The sequence below is a fragment of the Beauveria bassiana genome (assembly GCF_000280675.1).
Source record: "Beauveria bassiana ARSEF 2860 unplaced genomic scaffold BBA_S00019, whole genome shotgun sequence".
Taxonomy (NCBI): domain Eukaryota; kingdom Fungi; phylum Ascomycota; class Sordariomycetes; order Hypocreales; family Cordycipitaceae; genus Beauveria; species Beauveria bassiana.
In genome coordinates, this window is record NW_007930854.1 from 563,090 (window position 1) to 574,023 (window position 10,934).

Genomic DNA, 10,934 nt, shown 5'->3' on the forward strand with positions numbered 1-10,934 from the left:
CTCCTTACGCGACTAGGCCAGGCCGCTACGGCCAAAATTTAAGGCTACAATGCAACATGAGCGGTTGCCATTCAATGCCTACCTTATAGACATGTCAATCGTGATGTAGGACGAATGCATATTATTGTAACGAAATTAATCATTGGCAATGCCCCTTGACGCCGCTATGACTCCTGGCCCCAACCACTATATATGGTGTCTATAATTACCAAATTTTACAGCAAACCTTGCTTCTGCAAATCATAATACACCTTCTCGGGCATGACATTGCCCTCTCCATCCTCCATCTGCACGACACTACCCTCGTCAACTTTGGCCTTCTTCTCTGTCCTTTGAATCTTCTCCCACAGCTTCAGTGCTTCGTCAATCTTGGTGATGTCTCTGAATAGGGTTGTGTTAGTGATGCCGAGACACTTGAGGCCGTACAGGTGGCGAGCCTCATTAAAATGCTTGTCGAATGAGCGCCTTCCCATGTATACGTAGTTGCCGCAAATCTCGCACTCCAGCTCGACGCCAAGGCCATGCAGACGATACAACCAGTAGGGGATAGGCTTGCCATCCCAGCCTGGCGGCAACTTCAGAGGGTTATAGATCTTGTCGTCGTCGTCATCATCTTCGTCCTCGCCGTCTCCAGTAGGCTGCCGCTGTTCTTCGGTAGAGTGGAAAAGATTTTCCAGTTCTTGCTGCCGCTCGCGCTCCGTCATGCCCTGCTTGCGCTCCACGTTGACCCTGGTGTCGCTGCGCTCCGTACTCATAGCACTTGCGAGACGTTTCACGCGGTACTCACGTTGAGCAATAGCACGTTCCTTGAGTCGCGTAGCTGAGACTACGGCTCCGCCAGTAGAGTTGTGAGCAGACTCATTCTGCCTGGCTTTCCTTTGCTCAGCAGCCTTGATATGCTTTCTGCCCGTCAAATGGTTTTTGTATACGTTTTCGTTCTTGAACTCCTTTTCGCAGTCTTCGCACCAAACGGCATCGGGACTGCTGAGGTTATTGGCGCTGCCGTTCGCAGGCGCAGTATTTTGCCACCCATCCACCTCATCCTTCTGCCACTGGGCATCGAAATCGTCATCAAAAGAGGACAATATCTTGTCCACATCTTCGAGAGGCCGTGTACGACGCAGAAAGCTTTCCAAGTAGTCTGCCAGACCACCAACATAGCTAAAATACTGATCTGTCATTTTGTCGGCTCTCTTCAGGCCTCCTTGTCCAGGTGTAAAGTGATCAAAGATCTCAAGATATTGTAGATAGTTGGATCGCTTGACGTTGGGAAGATTGAGATAAGCATCATATGCGGAATTTAGGTCAAAGAATCGGCCGTACGCCTCTTCGCCACTGAAAATAGTGTCGACGATGGAGGGCATATCAGTCTCGTCCGGCCGCCGAGAACGGTATCGCTGCTCCGAATTTTCTGCTTGTTCGTTGGGATATCGCGCATGATGAGCTCTTATATTTTCAGCTTCTTTGTAAAATTCTGCAAAGGGATCACCGGTGCCGATTTGCTGGATTTCTTGCGCACGGCTGCCAGTTTCGTCCTTGTAAATGGCTAGCAGAGCCTTCGACTGCGATTGGATCTGATCGAGGAGCTGCGCAACTTCGTGATCTCTGTTCAATCGATCGCGAATCTAATATACCAATTAAAATCTGCGATGACAATATGTTGCACACTTTATACTTACGTGCTTCGGTTCGTCGCGTACACGGTCTGCAATCGCTTGCTCCAGGCGCTCGAGGTCCTCTTGAATGTACCGCTGTTCCTCCAGAACGAGCATTTTGACGGCGTGGAAGGCTCTTCCGAGTGTCGTATACTCAGCCTTGATCAACTCTCGCGACAGCCTATGGTACTCGAAGTATGTCGTCAAAATTGACGTGAATATAGGAGATTGACGCGCTGAAGGTTTGCGACAAAGTTGGCGGCGAAGCTAGGCGGCCGAAGTATTTCCGACCCGCAAAAAAATATAGCGACTGGTGTCACTTTCTGTGACGATCATCACCTCAATTTTATCACTTCATAATCTTCTAATTACACTATTGCAATTATGGCTGACGGCTCAGGTGGAATTGACCGCAATGCGGAAGATAAGATGGAGTTCTCGACTTCCAAGGAGGTCACCGTCCATCCTACTTTCGAGTCCATGTCTCTGAAGGGTGTGTATGGCAGTGACATCTCGCAAACACTACCGCTGACCGAATGCTGCAGAAAATCTCCTTCGTGGCATCTATGCCTACGGTTACGAATCGCCCTCGGCTGTTCAATCACGCGCCATCGTTCAAGTTTGCAAGGGCCGCGACACCATTGCACAAGCCCAGTCTGGTACTGGTAAAACCGCGACTTTCTCTATTAGCATGCTGCAAGTCATCGACACTGCTGTTCGCGAGTCACAAGCTCTAGTCCTGTCACCTACGAGAGAACTTGCGACACAAATCCAGTCCGTTGTCATGGCGCTGGGTGACTACTTGAACGTACAGTGCCACGCCTGCATCGGCGGTACCAACGTCGGGGAGGATATTCGCAAGCTTGACTACGGTCAGCACATTGTGTCTGGCACCCCCGGTCGAGTCGCCGACATGATCCGCCGACGCCATTTGCGTACGCGTCATATCAAGATGCTGGTACTTGATGAAGCAGATGAGCTTTTGAACAAGGGATTCCGAGAGCAAATCTACGATGTCTACCGCCACCTCCCTCCTGCAACTCAGGTCGTCGTTGTTAGCGCTACTCTGCCATATGACGTGTTAGATATGACCACCAAGTTCATGACCGACCCCGTCCGAATCCTTGTCAAGCGTGACGAACTGACGCTGGAAGGCTTGAAGCAGTACTTTATCGCTGTGGAGAAGGAGGACTGGAAGTTTGACACCCTTTGCGATCTTTACGATACCCTTACCATTACCCAGGCCGTCATCTTCTGCAACACTCGACGCAAAGTTGACTGGCTGACGGACAAGATGCGCGAGGCCAACTTTACAGTCAGCAGCATGCACGGCGAAATGCCCCAGAAGGAGCGCGATAGCATTATGCAAGACTTCCGTCAAGGCAATAGCCGTGTTCTAATCTCTACCGATGTTTGGGCTCGCGGTATCGATGTGCAGCAAGTGAGCTTGGTCATCAACTACGATTTGCCTAGCAACCGCGAGAACTACATCCATCGTATTGGCCGTAGCGGTCGCTTCGGTCGCAAGGGCGTTGCCATCAATTTTGTGACTACGGATGATGTTCGCATTCTTCGCGACATCGAGTGTGAGTAATGCAGCCAGCTGCAGGATGAATACAGACTGACTGAAATTCACAGTATACTACTCGACTCAGATTGACGAAATGCCCATGAATGTCGCTGATCTGATTGGGGCTTAAGCGCAACTGAACTTGCGCCAGAATCACGAGCAAATAGCTAGCACAAGGCTTCCTTGTATATGCGGCTTCGGCCTCGTCACAGAGGGCAAACGATCATGCGTGTGGAGGATATGGGCTAGTTGTAATCGCAGGCAAGTCTCACTCGATTCAATCGCATACCGACCAGAGACTAACAACCGCATTTACAGATTTGAAACTCTCAATATACATTTCTTGACCACGAACTGATTCAGCATTGAACCCAAGACCGACCGACAGGCCCGAAAGAGCATACCAGGGTCTTTGTCTGTCCAAAGTCGAGCCACCGCGTTCACGATCCAAGCCAAAAAGCCGACAATAGCTGGAAACTTCTGAGAAGGAATGAGGAAGAATAATACATTCTGCAATTGGATGTACAGCCCAGCATGAAGTCGTCAGCTATTTTGCAACTGGGGGACTAACACCTGTAGATTAAGCAAAACAGAGCGAAAGTGGCCAGTCGATGAATACATGAATATGTCAGTGACACATGATGAATTTATCACCACTATGTCCCACATGCGCTGCTATAACGGTCGGAAAACAGAGGTGCGGATTCTGCATAGTCGATGACTCTAGGAGCTATCGATGGCTTGAAAGACGCTTCAAATATATCCATTTATACCACTCAAACTCAAGTGGCTGCCATGATGTGCTGATAATGTTGATGGTGATATCGCCTAGGTTCTGATTAGAGGTCGTAAAGAACGGCCTTTACAGCTTTGTAGAAGCGAGCACTAATTGTCTGAATGTCCGCTGTTTACGCCACCGCCCCATCATGGAGTGGCTTTCTGACAAAAGGCGCAAGCGGAGCCCGGAGCCGACCGGCCGAGCTCTCAAGATAGTTTTAGACCATTAATGAGCTGACTACCATTGATTCTTCCCTTAAGAATGGTAGCTCTATTTGTTGTCGGATCATATCAATGAGGCATCCACCCCGGCGAATTCGTGAAGACCCCGAAACTGCCGGATCCGGCGAGAGGCTCCGGCCCACCGGGCGCAAGAGTGGAGAATCGGATCCGTATCACGGCGAGTTTTCTCGAGTGGCGTGCAATTTACAGGCTGTGTAGAACAAGCATCGTATGATTGTGTTTCTGAGCACCGTTTACGCCTACGAAGCCTTTGAGAAGAAAATCTCCGTCAGCTGCGCACAACTGATCAATTTCGACTGGTATTTAAAAGCCGACTCCAACTCCTCTTCCAAGTCCAACAGCACAACTCTTCAACAACACAACTAAATCTTGCACAATGTACTACTCAAGTGGCAATTACGAAGCATTCGCCAGACCGCTCAAACCAGCTGGAATCGATACCAAGCGCGCTTGGATTGTAGGTTCCGGCTTGGCGGGCCTTTCTACCGCGGCTTTTCTAGTGCGAGATGCCCAAATGCCAGGTCAAAACATTACCATTCTGGAGGCTGCGCATCTTCCTGGCGGGGCATTGGACGGACTTGAGGTCCCTGAGAAGGGGTTCGTTATTCGCGGTGGACGCGAGATGGAGGCTCATTTCGAGTGCCTATGGGATCTTTTCCGCTCTGTTCCCTCCCTGGAAGAAGACGGTGCAAGTGTTCTGGACGAATTCTACTGGTTGAACAAGCGCGATCCAAACATTTCACTGCAAAGAGCTACTGAACAACAGGGTCGCGACGCTGGCACGGGCACTCTTTTTACACTCAGTGACAAATCTCAGAAAGAAATGGTCAGGTTGTTTCTCATGACCAGGCAAGACGTCGAGAACAAACGAATCGACGAGGTCTTTGGGCCTGAATTTTTCCAGAGCAATTTCTGGCTCTACTGGCAGACAATGTTTGCCTTTCAGACGTGGCATTCGGCGCTGGAAATGAAGCTGTACCTTCACAGATTTGTGAACCACATCCAAGGCTTGCCCGACTTTTCGACTCTCAAGTTTACCAAGTTCAACCAATATGAGTCTCTCGTATTGCCTCTCAGGGGCTGGCTGGAATCGCACGGAGTCAATTTTCAGTATGAAACTGAAGTAATCGACGTTGACTTCGCAAACACTTCAGACGGAAAAAGAGCGACGAAAATCTACTGGACCCAGAGCGGAAGCGACGGTGGCAAGGACCTCGGCTTGAACGACCTCTTGTTCATGACGATTGGCTCACTGACTGAGAATTCGGACCTTGGAGATGGCCAAACTCCTGCTGTCATACGAGACGGACCGGCACCTGCTTGGGATCTTTGGCGGCGAATTGCTGCCAAAGATGCCGAGTTTGGACGGCCAGAGGTTTTCTGCGGTGACATCTCCCAGACGAAGTGGCAGTCTGCGACAGTCACGACTCTTGATTCACGCATCCCCGAATATATACAGAAGATATGCAAACGAGATCCGTTCAGCGGAAAAGTGGTTACGGGAGGCATAGTTACTGCACGCGACTCGAGCTGGATTCTGAGCTGGACCGTGAATCGTCAGCCGCACTTCAAGAACCAACCCAAGGACCAGATTGTCGTTTGGCTGTACGGACTTCTCGTGGAGCAGCCCGGTGACTTTGTCAAGAAGCCCATGCAAGATTGCACCGGCGAGGAAATTACCCAAGAGTGGTTATACCACTTGGGTGTTCCTCCGCTCGAGATTCCTGCGCTCGCCGTTTCGGCTGCCAAGTGCGTGCCGGTCATGATGCCTTATGTCACGTCCTTTTTCATGCCACGCCAAAAAGGTGATCGTCCAGACGTCGTGCCTGCGGGTTCGCAGAACTTTGCCTTTATCGGACAGTTTGCCGAGACTACGAGGGATACCATTTTCACGACGGAATATTCTGTGCGCACCGGCATGGAGGCAGTATACCAGCTGGCACAGGTTGATCGAGGTGTCCCAGAGGTCTTTGCGTCGACCTATGATGTTAGACATCTACTCAATGCCGCGTGTGCTCTACGGGATGGAAAGGAGTTGGCTACGTGGGTGCCTAACAGAATCCGGAAACTTTTGATCGAGAAGCTGGAGGGTTCTCAGATTGGACGGCTATTACATGAGTATCAGCTAATCTGAGGTTTTACCTGTTAGCATTATTTTTTTTTTCCTAGTGCACAACGAATAATGTGATAGGAATTAGTTAATTACTCATGACAAGTTGAGTTTATATCGTGGTTTATTCAACTCCCCCGTGTTGCCGAGGCCTTAGCTGCCGGACAATCCAGTCATCTTGAGCTAGACTCTTAGCAGAGCTTCGCTTCTCAGGCTCCCACTGCAGCATTCTTCTCATAAAGCGCAGAAAGTCCACCTTGTCCTCACCGCTGAGTGTTGTCTCTCTTTGCTCGAGCGTGACTGGGTTCAACTTTGTTTCTAGGGCAGAAAACCTGCCTTCAGTAAAGAACTTGTGGCTGAGCTGACCTCGCGCAATGAAATCAGGTGGTGGAGGGCCAAGAAGGCTGATCATTTCGGCGAGGTGAGCCCTACTTCTGTACACATTCAGTTCTGGATCTTGGCCGGTGAAAAGGGAGCCGCCTTCAAAAATGTCCCATATCTGCAAAGAATGTTAACGATCCAAGTCGATCGCCGGTTTCTCGTTAGATGTCTTGCTTACCATGCAGCCCACGTTCCAAATGTCAACGCTATACGTCCAGGGCACCTCCAAGATGACCTCTGGCGCACGATATATGTTTGGTTGCACATCCTCCAAGTGATCTACCCCGCCATCGACGGCGGATCCAAAATCGCAAAGCACAGGAGCTCCCACATCCTTAGGCATTTTGAGTTCCCGTGACATGTAAATACATCTCCCATCTAGCTCTTTCCTGGGACAAGGTGATTGGAGTTCCCCTTGCTCGAAGTCGACGAGAACCGACTGTTCGAAGAATTCGAACATGATGTTATCCGCCTTGATATCTTGAAAAAAAAAACAAAAAAAAATTAACTCCTAATGTGTCAAGGAGAGGCTGTCGAGCTTACCGGTATGTATCACCTGACATTCTGTGTGCAAGTAATCCAACGCCAAAAAAGTCCGCTGAAGAATGAATGCAATCATTACTTTAGGCAGTCTTTGGACTGGATTGCGGTGTAGAAACGTCCAAACGCTCTCAAATAGCGGCTCATGCACAAGGCACTGGTGTTGGTCCTCAGGCCCGTTGATCTTAAACGTGTCTAATAGAAACCTCACAGCAGACCGTCCAGATTGTGCAGTGGCTGTATTACTGATGCGTTTGTAGATTCGTAGCTCGTCTTCCATGGATTGCCCTATAGAAGCAGATTTAATGTAAATTTTGAGAGTAACATAACGGCGATGACTATTTTGCGTTAACTGCGCGCTGGGGAGGAAGACTATGGCAAACCGACGATACTCACTGCATGTCCCGCGCCAGCCAGGCCGTAGAGGTTGCCCCATAACCTAGTTTTCCCACAACTTGATAACGGTCCTGGAGTATCTCTCCTATGCGAGTTGGATAGTATCGAGCAGCGTTATAGTCTGGAAGATTTTCTTCTTCAATCCTCTGAGTTACGGGTAACCGAGTAAAGCCCGAGTTAGCAAACGAAAGCGGCTTCCATGGTCGGCGAAGCCAATTTAAGGGCCACATTCTCGATAGCATATTTGCAATGTGTGCCAAAAAGTAGAAAAGTAAAGGGCATATCCGAAGGTAGACTAGAGTTTGGACAAGTCTGTGAAGAGATGAGGGAAGAGGAAAATGAATGATTCTGATTGACACCAGCGCCAAACGCTTGATCCTGGTCAGATGACCTGAAAAAGGTCATGGCCTCAGGCCATGAAAAGTCGGGCAGAGTAGAAGTCCCGAGAGACATATTCGCAATCATCGACTATATGCACACTAGCAAAAGATCAGTCTTAAGACCGATTACAAGATACCTCTGTTTATTTGGTGTTTGCAAAGCGTATTGCTGGCTCGCTGTCGCCGCGTGGCGGTGAAGCTAAGCGTGGAGAGTTGCCTGTATTAACTAACTAGCCGCAACTGGAACAGCCCCCCCACCCAAGATTTTTAGGCTTTCCCATCTCTATTTAGGTACTGACTGCCGCTATAGTTGAGGAAAGAAGTCAAACCTGTGCAGCTATCCAGAAGCAGACGCTGGCAGAGATCACCCATTGCGACATCGTAGCTGGAACTACCACGTGCGGGCGCAATAAATAGTCAAGAAGCCATCGCACGAGAATCCGTGTACCAAGTATTGCGGGCTTGTAAGAGGCAAAGACCTTACTTGTGGACATGCACCCAACATACTGGTAGCTAGTGAGATCTGTGTCTGCGGAACCGTTGAGCCAAGGAACGCACTGAATAAAAAATAGTTTGAGTTTATCTGTATAATGTTTGCAACTTCCCAGTGCTGGCTCCGAATAGCACAGTGGTGCATCTTTATGTCGCAGTGCAGCAATACGTGGAACCACTAATAATCACGGGTGATTGGCCCTATGTTCATAATAGCACTTCCAGCAGTCTCGGACCGACACGCAGGCGATAACTCGGCGATTGAAGTTATCCATGTGCCTGTCGAGTGAAATCGGGAGCCTGTGGTACATGATCCTGGATAAGGTTGAGACTTGAACTCTGGTGAAGAAGAGAAATCACGCTGAGTAATGTGCTTGAACGAGTGATAAGCGGGCGCTTGCGGTACGTGATCCTGGAGAAAGCTGACAAATTAGAACGTGGTGTAGATATTGATTCACGCTGAGTACTTCACAGTGCGTACGGTTGTCTAGCCTCTACCAAGTACCAGTGTTTTGACGCCAGCGCTGCGGCGATACTCTTACCACTTTAATATCCGGTCCTCTTCGGAAGTAGAAGACCCAGATGGAGTACATAAACATTATCGCATTTCGCAAGCTGTTGGTTTCTTGAACACATTCACAACATCACATAATTCTAAGCTCATCATATCGTTACAAGCAGAAGCAATTCTTCCGGAAGCAATTTTCACCATGTCTGCACAAACCCTCGTACTGCGCAAAAATGAGTTTACTCAGTATTCTGTTACTACTCCCTCAAGCACAGCATCTCTTCTCGCAGGCGCTGTACGTGTGCAGCCGAAACTCATCACCTTGAGCCTCAACAACATAGGTTATGCACACCTTGGCAGCAGCCATTACAGGTGGTGGGATGCCTATCCAGTATCTTCAACTCTGGCCTCGCCGCCGTACGACGACGTGGAGCAGTGGGGCATCGTCCCAGCATGGGGATATGGCTCAGTCATAGAGTCCAACAATGACAAAGTCCTAAAAGGTTCCTTGCTCTACGGCATCTGGCCTCCATCTACGGTACCGGTTGATCTAATTCTCGAGGAGCTCGAGCCTGGTCTTCTTCGCGAAACAAGTCCACATCGACAGACAATGAAACCAATGTATAATCGATATCTGGTACATGACACTGATACCCACGAGGACATGTTGGCGTGGTATACTGGAATGTGGACTACGTCTCAGGCCGGCTTTCTTCTCGGGCACTATTCTTTCGCGGTCGAACCTTCAAAGTGGTGCAGTCCAGCGCTGGACGAAGAGCAGTGGCCCATCGAAAACGCATCTTTGCGCGACAGTGTTGTGGTCGTTCTCGCAGCGTCTAGCAAGACGGCCATTGGATTCGATTGGAGTTTGCGCCAAAGATCTAGGGTAGACGGCCCCTTGGCTTTGGTGAGGGTGTCAAATTCGTCCGCTGTTCTTCCGACTGATGATGCTGCTTTTCCCATCAAATCGGTTAATTACAATGAGCTAATTGGCCCGGCCAACATGGAATTTATTGCGGCCTTGAAGCCGACCAAGGTAGTGATTGTGGACTGTGGCAGTGGCGGTGAATTCGTCCCAAAATTCCACAACGCAGTTCTCAATCTGACAAAGTCCACTATCCTGCATATTTATGTTGGAAATTTCCCAACTGGTCTCGAGGAAGACAATAGCAGAATTACCAGAGTGTCAATGGATACGGGGACAATCATTGAGCGGGCTGGACATCAACAAGGCCTAGGTTCGGTGTATAAGGAGCGCGATGAAGCATTCAAGAAATGGTATGATGGCATTAATAAAGGCAGATTCGAGATTTCCTGGGGACAGGGGATTGGGGGGCAGAATGGAGTAGAAGAAACCTGGAGGCAGTTGTGCTCTGGAACCATGCCGCCAGGTAAGGCTGCTGTCTTTAAGTTGGATTAGCTTTCGAGGTCTGGGAATCAGGAAGTTGATTTATCTGTCTACGCCAATCTCTACAACTTTAATGTGGCCGTTATCTTGTGGTTGCGTTACGCTATAGCTCTCCGCCAAAAAATTATCATCAAAGGAAAATTGGTAATGATGCCTTCACTACTCGGCTTGGAATTCTGAATAAAGACTGAAGGTTTGTATTATATATCTAGAATAATACCATCTAGCCAAAAGTTGGTAAAATGTATAAACTGGCAGGATACCTGCCACCATCTCTTCCGACCAGAAACAGATGTTAGTTGAACTCTATTCGGCATCTGCTTAATAGAGCACCATACGCAGTAAACTAAGTCGATGAATTTGACCGGTCAAGCACTCGGATCTGAGATCCTAGAGGATCGTCAAATACAGAGAAGTATAGTAGTAAAATGATTCGTGTTCATCCTGGTGCCCTGCGGGTGCCCTGCGGAAGGG

The 10,934-nt window shown here is 49.1% G+C and overlaps 5 protein-coding genes across 5 annotated transcripts; 3 read left to right on the forward strand and 2 right to left on the reverse strand.

Annotated features, from left to right (window-relative positions):
• Positions 1-215: 215 nt before the first annotated feature.
• On the reverse strand, positions 216-1,772 carry BBA_06607 (splicing factor 3a; the record flags this gene model as incomplete). Its single annotated transcript, XM_008601704.1, has 2 exons — positions 216-1,625; positions 1,680-1,772. The coding sequence occupies 2 exons, from the start codon at positions 1,770-1,772 to the stop codon at positions 216-218; spliced, it is 1,503 nt and encodes a 500-aa protein (XP_008599926.1).
• A 267-nt stretch (positions 1,773-2,039) lies between these two features.
• BBA_06608 (DEAD/DEAH box helicase) lies at positions 2,040-3,355 on the forward strand (the record flags this gene model as incomplete). Its single annotated transcript, XM_008601705.1, has 3 exons — positions 2,040-2,148; positions 2,201-3,241; positions 3,294-3,355. The coding sequence occupies 3 exons, from the start codon at positions 2,040-2,042 to the stop codon at positions 3,353-3,355; spliced, it is 1,212 nt and encodes a 403-aa protein (XP_008599927.1).
• A 1,266-nt stretch (positions 3,356-4,621) lies between these two features.
• On the forward strand, positions 4,622-6,379 carry BBA_06609 (myosin-cross-reactive antigen; the record flags this gene model as incomplete). The annotated part of the gene is made up of 1 exon (XM_008601706.1): positions 4,622-6,379. The coding sequence occupies one exon, from the start codon at positions 4,622-4,624 to the stop codon at positions 6,377-6,379; it is 1,758 nt and encodes a 585-aa protein (XP_008599928.1).
• Positions 6,380-6,479: 100 nt separating this feature from the next.
• BBA_06610 (protein kinase) lies at positions 6,480-7,196 on the reverse strand (the record flags this gene model as incomplete). The annotated part of the gene is made up of 2 exons (XM_008601707.1): positions 6,480-6,854; positions 6,915-7,196. 2 exons carry the CDS (start codon positions 7,194-7,196, stop codon positions 6,480-6,482), a joined length of 657 nt encoding a protein of 218 aa, XP_008599929.1.
• A 2,058-nt stretch (positions 7,197-9,254) lies between these two features.
• On the forward strand, positions 9,255-10,472 carry BBA_06611 (uncharacterized protein; the record flags this gene model as incomplete). Its single annotated transcript, XM_008601708.1, has 1 exon — positions 9,255-10,472. The coding sequence occupies one exon, from the start codon at positions 9,255-9,257 to the stop codon at positions 10,470-10,472; it is 1,218 nt and encodes a 405-aa protein (XP_008599930.1).
• Between the last annotated feature and the right edge of the window lie 462 nt (positions 10,473-10,934).